Source organism: Hetaerina americana, unplaced genomic scaffold, assembly GCF_022747635.1.
Source record: "Hetaerina americana unplaced genomic scaffold, ioHetAmer1.1.p SCAF_2, whole genome shotgun sequence".
In the NCBI taxonomy this organism is placed as follows: domain Eukaryota; kingdom Metazoa; phylum Arthropoda; class Insecta; order Odonata; family Calopterygidae; genus Hetaerina; species Hetaerina americana.
In genome coordinates, this window is record NW_027286763.1 from 86,600,288 (window position 1) to 86,621,492 (window position 21,205).

Consider the following 21,205-nt stretch of genomic DNA (forward strand, 5'->3'; position numbering starts at 1 on the left):
GAAATTATAAATTTTTGCAACATTAAGAACTCTATGTAACACATGTCGAAAAATATTGGTTTCATGAGAATGACCCACTAGCACATAAATTCGAATTTGAAGACAAAAATCAGCAACCAATAATTCAATAGCATGGCTCACGTTGACAATAACTTGCTATATCAATAATATAAATAAATAAAATGGCATACCTGACTTTTCCTCCACAAAACTGACAAGACGAGCCCTGCCAGCCATCAAAACAAACGCAAGTTCCATTCACACAAGCACCATTAACGCACTGCACCTCACTACACTTACCACTGTTCACTACATTTACATAGCATGAAAATGCTACGAATAAATAAAGTACCCCTTGACGGAAATAGCATTTTCGGCGATATTTCGACTTAAACAGAAATAAAAACATCTGCAGGTCTGCTGCCATCTTGCTTTGACCATTTCCGCGAGAGTACGTGACGTCAGATTCCCAGCATGCATTTAACCCCTTTTCGACAAGAACGCCTTATGATTCTTTTTTGACGCGTTGCGAAGTTTCTGTATTCGCGCTGCAGACGGATTTGAAGTTGAGAGTGCATGTATGGAATATGAACTGTCGTATTTCTCAAGCTATCACGAATCACTGTGTCTGTAAAGTGGTTAATTTAATTAAACAGAAGTGATCGTCACTAAGTGCAAGAAAACAGAAGATTCAGGTAGAGAATATAGAGTCATGTGTTATCTTTTCCGTTTACCTACCCTGCTAACATGTTGCTGACATTGTTGAAATTTTGTTTTATTGTTCGTTGGACATGTTTTATGGCACATTTCCTCCCACTATGGTTTCAACCCAGTTTATATCTTCGAAATGAAAGTTTTTACTTCATGAGCACATAAGTATTTGTTTTCGAGATGAATATATTCTGTGATGATTTAATATGCCCCTCGAAATTTATATTTTCAAACTGAAATTATCTCTTATATAGGACATCACTCAACGTTTTAGTTAAAATGAAGTATTTATGTAACGGTATATTTTTGTTTTGTTGCATGCTAGTTGTTTTTTAATATAATCTAGCATTAAGAAAAAATTGAACTCAACACAGGTCAATGGAAAATAATTTCGTGAAGGAGACGGATAATTTTCTCCAAACCACTTATGGCATCATTATCACCTCATTACATTTTACAAATTTAAAATGTGATGAGGTTATATGCTAGCGTATTGGATAGACAAGGTATCGGAATGAAATTTGAATTATGCTTCTGTTCACCCCTGGTAAAGTTCTATGGGAAATTACTGGTGACATCGCCAAGTGTTGCAAGGAAATGATCACAAGGAAAGATCTTACTTCTAAAGGTAGTTTTTCTGGTTAAAAAATACGTTTCCAGGGATATAGTTCTCTAGAGTACAAGCTTTCGACGTTAACGTGATTTCTTTATTTCGGAGGACAACTTAATGCTAGATAATTTTTACACTATACTCGCTCTCATTATGCCTTGCCCTTTTTTTAACTATACAATAAACGTAACGGGGAAAGTTAATTTATTTGACAGACTTGCCACCAATAGTTTTTATTAACTCAAAACTTATTCAAGTGGTTTTGTAGTTTTGTTCTAGTTATGATATTGTGGGATAAAATATTAACATCGCAATTTTCTCCACAGAAATAAACCCATATCTGACACTAATGCATATATGTATTTTCTCGGTCCCTATCAGTCAGATTTCTCTTGGTACACGTTATAAGATCCAGCATAGAAACATTCGCCTTTCATTCCTTGATCATTGTCTTTACTTACATCACTTCACACAATCAGCCACTGACAATTATTCTGCCTTGGCACTGGAGAGTGCCACAATTGGTGCTTATGAGTCCATTAGGCTACTGTACCTCTACAGAATATCAAAACGTGCCTCTAGTCTCACAGTCCGGGCTGATTGAATTTTGTCCTGAATCACCAGACTTCATGTACATTGCAATTGCCTAAATATCCTTTTTAACTGTCTTTAGAATCATAGTTGACTTATTCATGCTTTATTTTTCGAAATTGACTGAAGAAGCCATATCAGGTCATGTTCTACTGGATAAGTTCAGCATATTACCAACTGCCTCTCAGTGAGAGAACTTCAAAGCATTTCTGTTCAGCCCTCTCTGCACACCATCCATCACTTCCAGTTGCTGTCACACCATATCAATGTGTCCTGGCTCCTTTTGTATCTTTAATCATGAATTTATCTTGCGTGTGATTTGCATCCTCCTTTTCAGACAAAGCTTTTACTCCTTGCTATTTCCGTGCCAACAAAAGCCGTGCAGCTAATTTATTTTTTTTTACAAATTCTTTTCCCAAGTTTCCTGACAGATTATTTAATATGACTTCCTCATGTCCCATTAGGATTCTGGCATCAACCTCAACAGCCAAATATGATTATTTGGACTTATTCTTGAGCCCATGCTACCAATTTCAACCAAGTTAGTCCTGTGTCCCTCAAGAAAGTCTTCAATCTCTGGGTCTATTTGAAAGGTATTTGTCTGAAACCATACAGGATTTTCAGCAAATTTTATTATTTACCTTAAATCTCTTTAATACAAGTATGTTTATAATTTTATTTAGTCCTTCTTAGAGAAAAGCCGCTTTAATATCAGGTTATCTCATTGAAGGTACATATCCTCCGGGATTTCTTCTGCATGGGTTTTCTAGGATGACATTTAAGTCCTGTTAAATCCTGGAAGACTTGAATCTTCATTGCTGCACTCCACGGAAGCCTTCAGTGTAAACAGAGGTTATCAAATGGCTTAATCTTGAAAATTTTATGGGCTGCCATATCATAGTGTTCTCATTGAGGTACAATTTAGAGCAAGGCTGAAGGTTTCTCTCCCTCCTTTTCGACCAGTCTGGCCTTAAAATGTGCATCTTTCTTTACTTTCAATACCCATTTTCTATTTAGTATTTTTTTTAATTTGCCTTCTTCTGGGTCAGTGTATTTCCATATTTTATTTCCCATCAATGGTAATTTCTCATCTATAGTTTCTGCTTTCCATTTCTCCTTATCTGTCCACGTGGTAACTCATGCTATGAAATATCCGAGGCAATCCAGTTTCATAGCCTCTCAGGATGCTTGAAGGCTTCACGTGACTACTGTCCCTCAGGTTACAAGGTAAATTTTCTTCATTATCTTCCTCTTCAACTCCTTGTTCTTCATATTTACTTCTTGCTTATCCTTCATGTGTATTAGGTTCTGTCTCTTATCTCTCTGCCCAACTCAACTCTGTAACTTGTCCTTTTATTTTATTTCTCTTCTAAATCATCTTCATTCTTTTATTGAGGAGCAAATGTTACATCTCGATTGCTGTCATACCAGCAATATACATGTATAACCTTTGGGCCTTCACTTTATGTCGTTACACTTATCTTTTCAAAGACTTATTCCAGCATTGATGTTCCTGCACGTTTGATGAAACTTTTAATGTAAGTTCTTCAGGCAACAACCTTGCAATTATGTGACATGAAATAAAATTGAAATATATTCATTATAATTATCAAATACAAAGTTTAAAATTGTACGAAATAAAAACTTTCAATAATAATATATGTTTCTTTTAGCTTGCTGTTCGTAGAGTAACAGAGTAAGATAAAATATCAGAGCATTACAATTGTGTATGATGAGAAGCATAAAATTAAATAATGTAAATTGTCTCATACATACAAGGTTGAGTCAAATGAAAACCTTAAAACTTGTATATTTTTTATGTCATAATTTCTTGAACTCTAAATATTCTCACTTATGCAATTTTCATATTTCAAGTTCCTGTGGCATGCAAGAGTGGTATTTCACATCTTTGAAAGTTCACAGATACCTCTTGAAAAAAAACCATAGCTTTAACTGCTCTAAAAGCCTCTGCCATCACCATTCTGAACTTTGATTCATCGATGAATTTAGATATGTTTAACCCCTTCTTACTACTGAATAAACTAATAAAAGATTACTGTTTCTCTGTGGCACATGTTTAGAATGGAGCAGCCATGTTTACACTATTGTTGTACCATATTTTTGCATTCTGGTATTTTTGCATTCTGCATTTTTGCATTCTGCCAATTTTAGACCACTCATAAAGCTATAGCTATCACTGTGGGAAATTAACATTGGCATTGGCATATCATTTTTAAATTGTTGTGCAGTTTTGAGGCTTTCACTTGAATTATTCTTGTACAGAGTTAAAGCATAAGAGAAAATAACACAGCTGTACAGGTTTGTGAAGCACAGAACTAATAATAATAATAGAAAAAGAAGATAATCTTCATAAATTAGTTGGGTAATGATCATTAATAGTATGGTGTCAGACATTCCACAAGTACTTTTTAAATTTTTTTAAACATTCCTTGCGGATGAATACATTTAATGTTATAATGCTAACCATTATGTTATGATGGTCTGATATCTGATAGTACTGAGTATTTTTTTAATTTTTAGTAATAAATGATTTTTCTATGCAACCATATGTAGTTTTTATTATTTAATTGAGTGATTCTGCATTTTTTTCATTGGCGATAGTATATGTATCAATTTTTTCCCAGAGAGTACAGCTGAACTCATTTCTTCCTGAAATATTTGTTCATAAATTAAAGATCATTTAAATCAATGTTATACCTGTGTATACAGGTAGACCATCCATGCCTATTTTGGAATATGTAAGCTGTCAACTGAAACTTCGAGTTTTTTCACAAATGAAGGTATTGCTGTGATAATAGTTCACTCTGAGGGAAATGGTTCTGTGTTGTGCATTGAATTCCACGCCATGAATGTTTCAGATATTTTTTCATTTTATAAAGTGTATTTAGGGACATGGTAGTCCTTTGGGTATTGAGGAATCACTGCCCAGAGGGCCCGGGTTCAATTCGTTGGTATACTTGGCTTCACCCAAGCTGCATGATTTTTTGGGTACCCAAACTTTCTGGGAAACCATAGACAGCAGAGGGAAAGGATCTGACCTCCATACTCTGAGGTGAATTTTTCACGTATCACATGGATTAGTGAAACTCTTCCCTCACATATCAAACTGACTTGCGGGTTGATAACTGTGGTTTGTTGGCATAAGTTATATAGTAGATGAATACTGAATGAACTTCGGGTACACTTTGCAGTTGCTTTGGGGTTTTACCTTAAATCCAAACACTGCCGTTCCGAACTTGTTCCATGTATGAGACTACAATTTTAATGTTTTTGTCCTCAATAAGCATTATACTTACTATGGATTTCACGAAGTTCAAAGTCTGCTGGTTTCTTTTTGAAAAAAAGTTGATTGAGGTGGCATGGACTGACCTAAAGTTACAACTCAAGGGGGCATGCTTATTACGACATCTTTTTTGGACAGAAAATCATTTTTGAATTAATAGCATATCCAGAGACTCTCTAACATATGTAGTAGGTCCATTCCTACTAAGAGTATAGGCAAAGTTCAATGACAAAGGGAAGAGAACTTATGGTAGAGGAAGCAAGCATGTACGCAATGACGCAGGCATTTTGATGAATTCCACAACTTCAGCGCATAAAATTACCAATGGATCTGTGCTGGTTGCATTTGGCTGCAGAACAGTGAGACTGCTGGTGTACTATTAGCTTAGGTTTAATGAGCCTTTTTTTACGTCCACACTTCCTAATGACGTCAAAAATATTCCCCTTCCTGCTCTATGAGACCTAAAAGATTCTCTCAAATGAAGGAATTATTGTGTGATTGATGCTTGGGAAATACTTATAAAAATTATTCTTATGTAGTTCATTTCTCATAGTTTTAGTTTTCATGGGAGGCGACCGATAGCTAAGGTCATTTGCACCATTAGAGGTGGATGGGAAGGGTGGAGAAAAACCCAGCATAGGCATTAGCCTACTCTTGTCGAAAGGTGTCCCCAGTTTATCTCATCCGATGGATGTCGTACCCACTCAAAAGTGTTCTCCACAAAGCACCTCAAGTAGAGATCAGGATATCACTGAAAAATGTTTGTTGTCTCCAGGATTTAAACCCGGGCCCTCAGTGGGAAGCCTGTATGTTAGCCACCACACATCCCTATCTCCTCATTACTTATATGAAATAAATATTGATTTCTATGTGAATAATTTTGTTGAAAATTCACGAGGGTGTAATATCTCTGTTTTCGCTATTGATGATGGGTGTTTCTACTATTGATAAAGTCATGCATTATTTGCCAGCATTGAAAAAAGAAAACATTGCAATAATCTGTACAGTAGCTAACACAGAGCACTTTTCAAATGTACCCACTCACAGTTTTGATTTTGGGTACACTTTAATGATTAATCAATGAATGGGGAGGGAATTTGAATGTACAAATAGGTCACACTGGACCTGAGCATATATTAGCTGGAATAAAGAATTTATTCCTCCCTGAAGAAGATTATTGTTACATCTGTGAAATTGTTTGGTTTTTATTAACGTTAAATTGAGACATCCAAATAAAAACCTGGTCATTTTTTAATGGGTAATACCTTCAGGTCAACTATGATCCCAGTAAATGGAAATAGTGTTTTTCTTTGGTGGATATGGTCTGGCTCTGGTGTGAAACTGGCAATGATACTGGATTTCACTTAGCGAAGTTGGATAATTATAGGGGTACTTGCCGCATCATCTTTGCCTGACTTTTGGTGACCACATTGTACTGGATTATCTGGAAAAGCTTTAATAATATTTTAAGGGAAGAGGTTCTATTCTTGTTTGAAATACCATTAGTTGGTATACTCAGGGTGTCCACCAATCTGTAGAATACTTAGAGAATTTGATGGATGTTCTGGAAAAAAAGAGTAATTTACACATTTTACTTTGGGAAGTTTCTCCAGCTGTTATTTTGAGATTCATTTGAGAGAATATTAATTTGAATGTCGGGGTTCTGTTCTTTTTTGTCCACCATGCCCTTACCTTGCCCTTCCCTGAACCTCTGTCAGGAGGGTACTGGATTGAGATCACAATATTGATGTAGTTTCATCATTCATGTGAAAATAGTGAACTAAATATTTTGCCAAATGCTCTTATTTTATCTTCTAATGGCTAGTTTGTATTTTGACTGTTGCCTATATGCTTATGATTTTTTCTCTCAACTAACTATATCAGAAGTGATTTTTAGGCTTCCTGTGAGTGATTAGAGTAATTAGGTTTTTATGAAGCAAAAATGCCCTCTCCAGAATGTCTTTTTTATTGAAATATGACATTAATATTTATGAATTACATCTCTATTTTTTACAGAATTTTGGTTTCATTTGCCAGAAAATCCATTTCTCCAAGGAGGCCCTCTGTAAATAACTTACCATTAAAAAAGATTTCCGATTAGGTGGTGTACTTCACATATTCATGTATATCTCCAACATGGCACCGGGATATTATACAAGTTTTATGTGCACCATGTTATATCACAATCTGACTACCAACCATTCCCTGTCATTTCTGACACTTGCAGTCAATAATTATTACCACATGACCAATATTTGCCAAAAATACAATGTTTTGGGATGTGGAATCCTCATTCCCAGGGAAATCTGAAAAACTTAAGGGAATTTCTTGTTAGTTGGATAGTGGCACTCTTTTTATATTGTCAGTAAGTACCTGTTTATGATACCATGGTGTCATTTCTTGGAATGGGCTTCCAATTTGTGTTACTCTTGTATTTGTATCAAAATTCCTTTTTATTTTCCTAAAATTATGTGGAATCAGGATACAGTTACCTGTAAGGCATCCTCGTCATATTTCAAATGCTCATCCAGTCTGAGTAATCATAACCAATAGATAGAAACACTTTTATTTTAAATCATCAATGGTTCTGAAAATAAAACCTGTTTCTGTAAATTACATGAAATTTCATGATTACATTCAAATTACATGAAAAGGTTTAGTCGGGAATATATAATTTAAGGAATGCTGATTCTTTGTGATAGCATTAAAGAGGTTATTTTTCATGGTTAATAAATTGAATGAGTCTTGTATGTTCTTTCCAACCTGTGAATTCAAACTTCTATATACCCAAATGTTTAATTGTTAGAACTCAAGGTAGGGTTGAAGGGATCTAACCTTCAATAAAGTTCAGGTATCCACATTTCAAAACAAAATATTGAGTCAATTCTTTGGATAAACTGACTGTGTGGCCAATTTTCTGATGAATCACTGTGCACAAATTTTATCATATGTTAATGATGATTATCTGTTGCATTAAATTGAGATTATATATGATAGTGATAAATATTTATTTTTCCCAAACACACATGCTGCAAAAAATAGTGTATAGGGAATATCAGTCAATCATCTGAAAAGACCCAGTGCAATACTTAAAAGAACAAGTGTACTTATACACCCTAAAACAATTTCAATGAAAAATATATGAAAATGACCCAACTAGGAGGTTCAGAAGATTAACTATGAATTCAATACAATGAAAGTATTCTAATACAATATAGGAATAGCATTTGTTTTATTATCTAAGTGTACAGAATAATAAATTTGTTATATTAACAATGTTTAAGCTTGAACTTAAATGTGATGAACTCAGTTTGAGTTTTCAGGCAATTTATCATGCATTATTATATCATTATTCTAAAATAAATTATTATTTTATATGTTAAAACTTTTTCACTAAAAGTCATTGTATAATAACTGTATTTCAGGAATTAGTGATTTTTTTCTTGTGATGTATTAGTTTTTGTCTTTAACCAGGGATGTACTGACTACCAAAATAGAATTGTGATATTATTTTAGAATGACCCATATCTCAACTATTTTATATGGGAACATGTTAGGTATTTTGGCCTTTTTTTAACGATGTACAATGAAACTCCTGGTGTCCCACTAGCCCAGTCAGCCTTGCTGTAACCCTAAGTGCTTTTGTAACATTTATTTTCGGAATTTAAATCTTTACCAGAAATAGATAAAATGGAGGCTTTCCTTTGCAGTTGCACTATATCTGTGGTGAGCCTGATGATTCCTAAGCAGTGGCATAGTAATGCTTTTCAATGGCCAAGGATGGTCTGAATTTACGTTAAAATCACAGCATTATTTGCTGCTTTAGGAATATAACCTATTTGGACTGAAGTCCTTTAGCAGTTAAGCTCACAACAGAAAAAAGAGCATGGATAAAGAAGAGGAATTTGTTAATTCTAAGAAAGGTAATTCATCCACATCTTAATTTTTAATATGCTTCTTTGACTCTTTATTTTGACAATAGAATTATTTGCCTTCCCACTTTTATGATTGAAGGTAGAACAGATCCCTGGCCAAACGAGATGGTGAAAACACTAACTAAATCAGAAAGAGTGGAAAGAGAAATATGGGAATTGATGGGATACATGAAGCAATTGATTTCGCTGGAAGAAAATGCATTACCTAACTTAGAGACACAATTGAGAGAGGGTTATAACTGTGATGACCAAATTAGTATTTCTCTATAAGATATGAATGTGCATGTTGATCTTACTCTAAATATTGCTTGTGTTTTTATGTAGATACTTGGGCTAATATATTTACTATATTTTATTGTCCAATTGTGATTTTTGTTCCATAGGACTTCATGTTGTGATATTTGGCAGGTAAATGATGAATTTTGTACTTTTTAAACAATTCCTTCGTAGATAAAATTAATATGCATAGTAATATATAATATTTTATTAATTTTCATAAAATTGTTTGTGATGGTTGCCTGTATTGAATTGTTTTATCATAAAATATATTAATCCTTCAGAAAATTACATTTGATTTATTTAACTTTTACATCTAGTGTATACGAGCTATAATTATATTTGAGAGGCAAAATTATGTTTTTAGTGGAACATTGACTGGCATGTATGCTAAAAATTGGATAGGGTTCAGGTAATTAACATTTCTTTTTTCAGTATTTATAAATGTTTACTTAAAAATATTTTATTGCAGGTTAGAATTTATGTATTTATTTTTAACTGCTGTTATGATATTCATAATAATATTAAATACAGATTAGAACTGTACTTAAGTTTCTAAGAGAACTACAGCATTGCATAGTAGAATTTGTTAGCTCCATGAAGAGGCTATTTCTGGTTCGAATATTAAAAATTTAAATTCCAAATATGAAATGGAGGAATGTGGTAGTCCAGTGGGTAGAGCACTGAACTACTAACCAGAGGACCCAGGTTTGATTCCTCAGGACACTTCAAGGAACCCTTATATTAACCCAAGCTGTGTTATTTTTCAGGTACTCCTGTGAAGCCATAGGTGGAACAGGGAAAAGAACTGATCCTCCCATACTAATGTGTGAATTTCACATGCTGTTAGGCTTAATATTAGGTGAGCTCTACCTTCACCTCTCTCTAGTTGGTTTAATAGGAGCAGCTCTACCTCCTATTAAACCAACCTTTGGGTTGACAACTGTGGTTATAAAAAATTGACAGGTTACATTGGTATTAAGTAGTTTTAGGGGAGGCAATCAACAGCTGAGGTCAATTGCGCCATTAGGTTGGGAGAAAATGATGAAGGGTGGAGAGAAACCCGGCATTGGCATTAACCTACTCTTGACGAAAGACACCAATGGATCCCATCCAATGAACAGCATACTCACTCACCCCACAAGGCCCCTCTACAAAGCACCTCAAGTAGGGATCAGGATACCACTGAAAAATATCTGCCGCCACCAGGATTTGAACCCGGGCCCCCTGGGTGGGATGCTAGCCCCTGCACCATCTCGATCACCCATTTGGCATTAAGTATGCATGTATTTGCATAACTCTAATCTGAAAACTACCATATTTTGATCTTTTACCTTGAATTTCAAAGATGTTCTTGCCAAAAGTTATTTGTGGAAATGGAGCATAGTTCCATGGAGTTGTAGGAATTTTGGGCATTGGTGTGGCTGAGAATGGTGCCCTGTGGTCTTAAGAATGTTTGAAAGAGTTGCATATGCTTAATTGTGAATGAGAGGCATTTGGACTGCAGGTTAGTGGCGATGATGTTGTTGGAAAGGATGGGGAAAACACCCCTAGAGAAAAAATTTAGGGACTGAAATCTAGGGGAGGAGGTTTTGAAAATGAAGTGTGTATCATTTAGCCTATTATGAAATATTTCAAGGGTGTATTTATGTTTGAGTATTATTTGTGTAGAAGGGAGTCCAGATAACTACGTTAAGAGAGGTGTGAAGCCTTGAAAGGAATTTATTTAGTGAATCAGCGTTGTCACAGATGTGATGGCCTGGGATAGAAAGAGAATATGGGAAAGAATGTTTAGGTGGAGACGTTTAGTGCCATTGATGTGAAGATACAGTTGTTTGTATGTTTAATACAAACTGCAGTGTAGAATTTGTTATTGATGAGGGAAATTTGAGCATCTAGGGTTGGGGGTTTGAGTGGAGGAATCTGGTATCCAGACTCCCTCCTTCACAAAAAATCTTCAAATGTACAAGGTCTGTCACAAATGTAGTAGGACAGAGTCAATTAAAAAAATTTATTGCCAGAATTAATGCATTCACTCAATCGTCTTCAAAGTAGCACCCTTATGTGTCCACACACTGCTGCCAGTGAGTTTTACCTGCCTTCTATGCCTTCTGGAAGGTGGTGCCCGAATGCTGCTAAGCTCCCTTGACACGGCCTGTTGTAACAATTCCACTGAGCTGTGTTGATGCCCTTTCAGCAAGGATGTGAGGGGGTGGAAGAGGAAGAAGTCTGGTGGGGCTGAAAAAAATCTGGTTCCTCACTCTAATGGTCGAGAAGCTCTTGGTAGATCCGCGTGTGAGTTTCTTTGTTCGTCCAAGTGTACTATTGGCACCAACTTTGCACACACACCTTTCTCATGCCCATGTTTTCAGTCACTAGTCAAAGCGCATCACTTAGAGGGATGCCAAATTCTTTATAAACCATGCAAACACTTAATCTGTGATCCCTGCCTAACAAAACTTTCACTCTTGCAAGATTTTTGTCACTTTTTGAAGTCGGAGGGCGTCCTTAACTTTCGGCATCTTGAACATCTTCTCTACCCTCACAGAACAACTTGTGCCACCCAAAAATCCTGATCTACTCATTGCATTATTGCCATAGTCTGCCTTGAGCATGTCATGAGTCTCATTTCCGGTATTGTCCAGTTTCATACAAAATTTGATGGCGTAGCGCTATTCCAATAACCGGTTCATGTTATGTAGGCTTTGCTAACAAACGATCCACACACTGCAAAGGCTGGAAGCCAACTGCAAGCACAGCCTTTCCTGAGACTCACCTCCATCGAACCCAGCCAGAGAAGCCACCGCCTGTTCGTCCGTCTATCCGGGAAAAAATAAGTCCTACTACCTATTGGGATAGACCTTGTAAATATATCCTTTCACTGTGCTCAGAATTGGAGTGAAGACCTTCAGTAGTGTCCAAAAGCATGCTGGATGGCTGAAATGCTCAGTAATGAATGGTAAGTAAGCGACTCTTCACAGCAATAAGCTGATGTTTTGCATCTCAGAGATTGTAATTTATATTGGGTGTACTTGGATTGAACAGAAGGCACCAATATGCAAGATAAATTATTTAAATCTCACATTACCGATAATTTGTGCCTCTCTAATATAGTAACTTACCTATATTTTTAAGCTAATGTATGTTGTAAGTTTGTGTTCAATCATTAATTTTATTATTTTGATTGTGTACAGTGGACTCCTTTTGGTGGAAAATTGAATGCCAAACAAAAATTATGAGAATACAGGTAATCAGGAATTTCTCTGTAAATTTGTTATCAATGAATTACTTCCAAAAAAATCAAAAACTTTTCTTTGTAAAGTTCAAAAACACAACTTCATGTATGCACTGTACACTGTACTTTACATAATATGGCATTACCAGATACCAAAAAATTAACTAAATCAAAGATGCTAAAGATGCACTATCAAAGTTTTAATTTCAACAAAATATTTTAACAATTTATTTCTTTAAAACCTTTAGGAACCATAATTAAATTTTTAGTGAAGTTTATATTGAAAGCAATCAAACACCGATTGATGATGATTCTTGCCTCAGATGTACATTGGTTACTAAATATGCTCAGAAAAAAATAGAATGAAAATTTTTTTTTGTTTCTTGAATGGAAAAAACTCCTCCAAGAATTTTACATAATGCACTGTACATTACAAGATATGTTTCAAAAATTGAGATTATCAAAGTTAATACATTGAGAAACATTAAATATTTAAAACTTTAGCATGAAAATGCGCATACATTTTGTTGTTGATTTTATTAAATTTTGCATAAAGTTAAATTGAAAACCAGTAATTAATCATCTTTTTATGCTCATTGTACCTTGAGATATAAGGTCAAGAAAATTCAATATTTTTGAAAAACCATCATTTTAAAAAGAGAGAATATTAGAATTTTTTTATTTTCTCAAAAAAGCTCTAAATTATATGATGTTTTACAAATGCCAACACTTTCTGTGATTTTAATTTAAACATGAGAGGTCAAGGGCTAACTCAAGTCCGAAATGGATGGTCTAATTATATTTGTGACAATTGTGCTTAGTAGTATTACTATTTAAGGGAGGTCACCGACAACTAAGGTCATTTCTGCCATTAAGGAATGACAGGAAAGGATGAAGAGAAACTCCCTGTCGGCAATAGCCTACTCTTAAGGAAAGGCGCCAAGGGGTCCACAGCCTAACTCAAAGTGCCCTTCACAAAGCACCTCAAGTAGGGATCAAAATGCCACTGAAAAATATTTGATGCCGCTGGGATTCTGGATGGGAAGCCAGTACGATAGCCATAACACCATCTCGATTTTACCAAGAGTAAAGTATTATTTTTTTCCATATCTTCCTCAGATATACTTGTGTGCCACAGAAAGTGTTTCTATAAATTATGCTGAGCATGTGCACAGTAATTTATGGTAATTAAATGTATTAAAGAGAAATTTTCAAGATTAGTTGTATCAAAACCAGTATATTGTATTATAAAGGGTTCGTCCGGAAAATAAGTGTACTGAGCTCAGGAAAAAAAATTTATTACACTTTTACATATCTTAAGCTAATATTCCTCAAAATAGGACCCTTGTGAGTCGATACACTTGTTCCAGCGGCGTTCCCATTCCTGGAACGCTCCCGCGAAGGCATCATCGGGAACCTCTCGAAGACTCGTCGTCGACGTCTTCTCTGCCCTCCACGAACATCTTGTGCCACCGAAAGATCATGTTTCTGGACATGGCTGACTCCCCGTAAGCCTGGTTAATCATACCGACAGTTTCGGTAGACGATTTCCCAAGCTTTACCGCAAATTTGATGGAATAACGCTGCTCCAAAAACTTCGGCATCGCGTTCCGTGACGTGAGTCGAGCGTGGAGGTTCGCGTTAACAGAGCTCCTCACTACACCACAGCTCAGAGCCGACTGCCTTTTTCAGCGTCGCTTGCCAACATACCCCCCTCCAATCGCAGCCCGTCAGAGCGGTACTGGGCGCGCCTGGAGCGGCGCGCCCAGCCCAGGAGTCAGTACACTTATTTTCCGGACGAACCCTGTACATATCCAAAACCTGTTTATATTTCAGATTGTTTGAGGATGTGTGCTGAATGAAGAATTGGGATGGGCAGTTTTAGGTAGTGGGATAAGATGGGACCGTCTACTATCACCTATGCCCCTCAGTATAGAAAGGAAAATGGGAATACCTGTTGGTAAATTGAAAGTAGGTGGGGAATTAACAGAATCAGACTTATGGATGATAAAATTTTATTTTAAAAAATAATTGTATCTTGGTCTCGTCTGTCTGATAAAATGTAGGTATTTATGGTATTGAGGTATTCTCCTCTTCTTATTATGACATACTCGCACTGCAAAGAGAAAAAAGGAATTATTTCTGACCATGGCATTCTTAGGCCTGAAATGGGACATATTAAAATATTTCGTTCTACTGAAATGCCAGATATTCTTTTTTTAACCCCCAGTAACACTTATTTCCCCGAAATTTTCTATGAGAAATGCACTATCGGACGATGAAATTAAATTTTAGTCCAAAGCAAGAGACGGATCTTCCTGGAGCGTATGCAATTATCACTAACTCTGTGTATTTCTTTTTGCAGGATTTTAGGATACAAGTTAATGTCCAAATAATTACCTACTTATTATGAAAGTAATTACATATCTAAAAATTAGTGTTCAAGAAGTGACTTGTTGACTAATACAATGATTGAATGTAAAAAATCGCTGAGATTATAGTTGATTCTAATATATTTTTAAGAGGACTTTCCGCTACTTTTTACATATCCACATATCCGGTGATTACTATTTTCATTGATTTTCCTTAAGTATTTGTTATATCACGATATTTATTCTACTCCCCTTTTTACGCCGTGAAACGTTAGGGGAATGAAAGTTATGTTATACTGAATGTATGTACATAATTTTGGTGCATTAGGAAAGCATGATCAATAACTTGAGGGAATTCAGTATGAACTTATATTTATTTAGACTTCTGGGAGGGTCTTTTAGATAAGAATTCAAGACTTATAGTATGCCATGAATACCAACACTATAGTTACTCAATATTCCATGTACAAACTATACAAAGTGATGCTTGGAAGCAATATTCGGTAGACCTACTACAAATAGAGTGACGGCACATGAAGGCATGCTCCAGAAAAGTTGACTGAGTTCAGAAAACAAGGTGAGAATTTAGCTTTGTAGCTAGGAATGTAATTATGCTCATACAGCGTACGAAGGTGGTAATTGGATTGTATAAATATGAGGTCATGCCTCAGAAATTCTGCATATTTCTGTTGAAGTCAGTAGGGTTGAATTAGGTTCGTAAATTGAATAGGGAAGCAGAAATTTGAATCATGGTTGAAAGTTAAATCTTTTGTTGATTAACTGCAACCAAAAGTCACTAAAATTACTAATTTAGTGAGTTGAAAATGAGTGTAGCTTCAGGGAAAAATGTCATTTTTTTATCCTTTGTAAATCTGAAATAAAAATCAAGTTCCCCACATTTCTCATTTCTGGAAACAGGTTATATACATGCCAAATCATTGGATTATATATATAAATGCAAACAATATCATCTGACTTCATTATTACAATATTGGATACGATATCCTTGTTGTTATAATTAACATTTTGAATTTTTCCTTACCACATGACGCAACATTTTACTTTTTTCTTGCACTTAACTATTTTTTTTTGTTTGTGAGGAAATTCTATTGACCAATACTGAGTATACTTTTTTCAATAAGAATCATAGTTAGAGTCAGTGTGTCAATCCTTTGCCATCCCAACTATTCTGAGGTTGCAAAAAATCCATTTCACATGATTGCAATAAATTAAAGATAATGCGTTTCTCCAGAAAAAGGACAGCTCAACTAAATATTAAAATAGGAGCGCAAAAACTAGAGTAGGATGAACAATTAACCTTTCTCGTAAGTGTTTTTGAACTAAATGGTCAATATAGTAGGGACAAAGGAGAAAAATTACGTTGGACAAAGAAGCTTTAACAAGGAGAGAAGAGTTGTAAAATCCTCAAATTTACCAACCTACATATTTCCGGAGCATAAAAGTACAGGATTTCCCTATGCGAGCGTTTTAAGAAGTTGACTGCAATATATTTTAAATTACAAGATTGTTATTCGCTTATGATGACTACGGATGTTCGGATATATTCGTGTTGGTTTCAACATTGAACTGCTCTTGAGTGAGAAATCCTCATAATTTCCTCTATACTTTGTATACGAAGTCACCCCTGAACGCTTTACAAGAGTAGATCATTTCAGGGAGTGACTGACTCCATAACGACCCGCTGGCAATCGCCGCGAGCTCATGAGGGTGATTTCCCTTCCGAGCGCATAAGAATTTCCAAAATGTTTATGACAGTGAATATCGTGGAATTCATCGTATATTAAATCTGTGCTCAACATGAAGATCACAGCCGTCTTTGAAACGAATAATAAGAAAATTCAGTAATATGAACTTTATATCCTCGGCATCGTCGTCTTGTAAATTAAGATGCATCAATTGCGATGAGACGCGTATCTGCCCCGTGAATATTTAACAGAGAAGTAGTGGCAATGCTCTATGAAAAATTTGTGAATCGTGGATGTAATCACTAATTGGAGACATCTGATAAACGCTCGCGTTCAACAAAAATGCTATCCTCAGCAGACCATGGCATTATTACATTTTGAATTACGCGTCCACACTTCGTCACGAGCGAAGGACCCCTCGGTACGGCTTTAAGGCGTGGGCCGCTTGTACGTCTAATCTATTCTGCGCCCCGGTCAAACTGCTTGATCTCCCGGAGAGGAAACTCGGAGTGGCTGATATCACCGAAGCGCAAAGAGATTCTAAGAATTCACAAGACGACAAATTTTTTATACTTCTCAAAAAGTCGTGGCATTCTCGTCGTAAAGATCAACCTCGTTTTTGAAATGACTTAAGGCGATTTCTATTAGCAAAGTTAGTTTTGTAATCGTTGGCATATCGTTTCAATACCAGATAAAATTAAAAGAAAGGCTAATCGTTTTTAGCCCATATATTTCTAAGGTATAGAAGTATCGTCCAATGCGAATATCTTATGGATTTGACTGCAATGTATTTTACATTGCAATATTGTCATACGCAAATGATCACTACGGACGTACGCATGCATTCGCATTGGGTTCAACGTTGCACTGCTCCTAGGTGAGAAATCCTCGTCATTTCCTGTATACTACGTGTACGAAGTCGACCCCTTACGCTTTAGAAACGTAGATCCATTCTGGCAGTATTGACTCAATGCCGAGCCGCTGGCAATCGCCGCGAGGTCAGGCGGGTAATTTCCCGTTCGAGCGCATAGGAATTTCCAAAATGTTTATGAAAATGGATATCGTGGGGTTTATCGCATATTCACACGGTTTTCAACGCGAAGACCACAGTCGTCTTTGAAATAAATCTCTACGGCCAATATTAACAAAGTTCTGTAATGAGATTTCGGCATTCCTTCTAAGCCATTTTTTACAGCAGAATAAAATAGGACCGGTGCTAGTTGACTCACCTCGGAGGCTTTTCAGTACCCTTGAGCCAGCTTTCGCTCCTCGGATTCCCCACTCCATGACCTTGAACAAGCCATTTACCACGTTTTTTCGCCAACTCGACGCTCAAGAAAATCTAAGTTTTTCCTGTGAATCGGGGTGAAGTGTTAAAAAGTACCCGAAGGGTTAAGGTTTCACCTTGAAAATGTTCCGATTCCCACCGCAGCGTGGCCAATCTCTGCATGGCGCCGTAGTACAGTGCGGTATCTTCGAAACGGGAAGTCGTACAGACGCCGTTCTTTCGTTGATCGCGATTGTAGAACGTCATGCGCTGAGATGCTCGACTCGTGTGAGGCAATTTGTTGTCGCAAAGTCTATAGATTATATATTATTATTGCTCTTATTAATTTGATGAACATTTTTTGGGACAGGAATATGGATTACGTTAATATTACCTCGGCACTTTTTCTCTTGTACGACGAACTCTATCAGGAATTTCGGTGCCTAGAAAATATTAGTAAACTTGAAACTTAAACTCATTATCTAAGCTGAAGCTTCATTAAAATTCCTCTCTGATTTCAATTAACTTACACAGGCTTGTTTTTTCCGTACCTAGCTACGGTGATCATATGAATGATATGATAAATCGTGTTATGAGATGAACGTGCTGAAATCCGTCCGGTGAAAATTCTTAATTCTTTCACCATTGTAAGAAAAGGACACCTGTATAATTTTATGACTATATTTACGTCTTTTTGTATGATACTTTCTTGGTTATAATCACATGCCTCAGGTTTTTTTCGTGTAGATCTTAGCTTCAGAACTTATATCGTAGGTATTCTTCACTGTAGCAGGTCAAACTGCATATGCATTTGTAGATTATTTATCAAATAATGTATTTATTAGAAAGTAATTAATCACTTGTAATGTTCAATCTGGTACCTAAGATTTTTTTTTATTTTAAGCAATTAATGCAAGAGGCAACTAAGTAGGGCGAATCATTTAAGTTCATGAAGCTACTATAAGGCTCAAATCAAAGCCATAATATCTTGTAATTGGCAGATGTGGAATGTAAGATTCATTCAAATTTTACACGAAATATCCCATTTTTACTATTTTAAATATTTCAAGGACTTGATATGAATGGAATCTTGAGTAAGATGTAAGTGAGACAGCCTAACTATTTTGAAGTAGCCTCTAAAAGTAATTCATTAATTATAAAATATGTACATTTAATATTTGGCCATGGAATATATTTTATCTTAATGTGAATTTATATTTGTCCTCTCAAAATATCATTGGCTTTACCTTCATCAAGCTGAGATTTTGTGTTCAAGTTCCAAATAAATTCCACCAAGGAGCTATGGCTGAAAGAGGCCATGCATTTAATGCGGTAGAAAAATAGTACTCAATAAAATTATGATAGGATGGGTAGTAAAAAAGAGGAATCATTTCCTTATTCCATATTTCCACAGAGCCCTAAGAATTGATGCTTGAATCGAATCATTTCCAATTTCCCCAAATATGACCCTATTACAATAACAGTTGATGACATTGACAAATTCTTAAGGTCGATATTGTACAATAATCTTTCCATTGAACTCTACAGGTGCAGTCATCATCTTTATACTATGAAACCAGAAGTAAAAAATATATAAGACTTGTGCTGGTAAAAATGTTTTTTATTTATTATTTGCATTGGCTTGGTAATGTTGCTTCTATTGATTCAAATCTATATCTTGTTAATTATATAGGTCAGTACAAGGTGAACATTCTAACTGATGAACTTCATTCTGAATATTAACAAATTTTAACTGCTTTGTGTTCAGTTTTCTCATTTTCAGAGCCATGACTGTCTTACCTCACTCACCTTTTCTCAATTACCACCATGTTTATTATCTCCATCCTAGTATCTTTTATTTGAGATAGGCCTATGATGACACCATTATTCTTGGCACCTTTGTCCACTCCATCTTCACCAATACCAACCATTATTTTATCACCATTTCTCTGAAATAAATATTATATATTTTGAATTACCACACTCTCACCTCGGACAATATCTTGCCCTGGAGTGGCAGCAGCTATGCTAAGAGAGTACTTGTGCTGTACAAGAGAGCCACAATTTGAAAAATGATCAGTATAAATAGAAAAATTAATTGTATTAGATTTTAAAAAAGTAGCTGTTAATACTCATTCTAATGTGCATACCAACTTTCACAAGACACATATCGACGTCACTGTCACAAGAAACAAAACCACACTCAGGGATTCAGCACACCCTCCCCTTCATGGTCACCTCTCCTGTGCTTCTCACACACACAATGCTGTTGCCCCTCTCATCTCCAGGCTAGGCATCTTCTATACTGCCTCATGTGGACACAATTTATGCTCGTGGACTGATGCGTGGTGATATTTTTCAGTTAACAATCAATGAGAAGCATATGCTATTTACATAGCTACAAACGTGCTTTAAACAAACTATAACTTCATCACCAAGTGATTATCAAATTACCTCCACTAAGTTAACAAAACTGCATCAAAGTTGACATGATGTTTTGAACAGTGTAGAAATTCCTATGCAAGAGGCTCAACACCATAATTAACTGCATCATACTGAAAACATACATTTCCAAAACGATGTTTTTTTGCAAGTAACAATTTTATTAGAAGGATCACGACTATTCAACGAAAATTAAAACAACAGAGAAAAATAAGATTTAATATAATATTATTGCAGTATTATTAATATATTATTTAATTTTTTATTGAACAGAGAAAACAAAAAATATTCACCTTCATTTCAAACTTGAAGAAAAATAGCCAACAGTACCACCTCATACGTTTGAATATGAATTTTTTTCAGTTTTCTTTTTACAGCTACCTTCAGGGACCAATAAAAATATAAATGTAGTGCTGGCAAATATAAAAATATTTTCGTCTGAAATTGATGCAACATGACCACATTAAAACACACACAACTGCCTCGCTCAATCTCTGAGCTTACCTAAAGAAGAAAACTGTTCTTTACTACGATTTTCATTGTGTATTTCTCTGATATTAGCAGATGACTCCGTTTAAAGCTACTTTCATGGCATATGGCATCTTGGAACACTTACGGACATGAAGACTATGCGACCCGCTGCGCCAAGGCATTGTGGATCACAAAGGTACAGTACACATATGCAGCCTTCATTTCCTTTTGAGTCAAATATTTAACAAGTAAAGAAACTGTGTTGGATGTGAAATATGACATTAT

General features: G+C 35.6%; 1 protein-coding gene and 1 long non-coding RNA gene across 7 annotated transcripts in view; one reads left to right on the forward strand and one right to left on the reverse strand.

Annotated features, from left to right (window-relative positions):
- dsd (attractin-like protein dsd) overlaps positions 1-433 on the reverse strand; it is a 45,202-nt gene extending 44,769 nt beyond the window's left edge. For all 3 annotated transcript variants that reach the window (XM_071585732.1, XM_071585731.1, XM_071585730.1), the window contains exon 1: positions 192-433. In XM_071585732.1, the coding sequence (XP_071441833.1) occupies positions 192-427 (236 nt within the window). In that variant the 5' untranslated portion in view covers positions 428-433. The remainder of the gene's footprint in view (positions 1-191) is intronic.
- An 84-nt stretch (positions 434-517) lies between these two features.
- LOC139687782 (uncharacterized) lies at positions 518-9,702 on the forward strand. 4 transcript variants are annotated; one of them, XR_011700657.1, is made up of 5 exons: positions 518-695; positions 2,377-2,505; positions 2,643-2,764; positions 8,927-9,139; positions 9,231-9,702. It is a non-coding gene; the product is annotated as an uncharacterized lncRNA (long non-coding RNA). The 4 variants fall into 4 exon arrangements; XR_011700658.1 differs by lacking the exon at positions 2,643-2,764 and having other exon boundaries at positions 9,231-9,700; XR_011700659.1 differs by lacking the exons at positions 2,377-2,505; positions 2,643-2,764 and having other exon boundaries at positions 9,231-9,696.
- Positions 9,703-21,205: the final 11,503 nt, after the last annotated feature.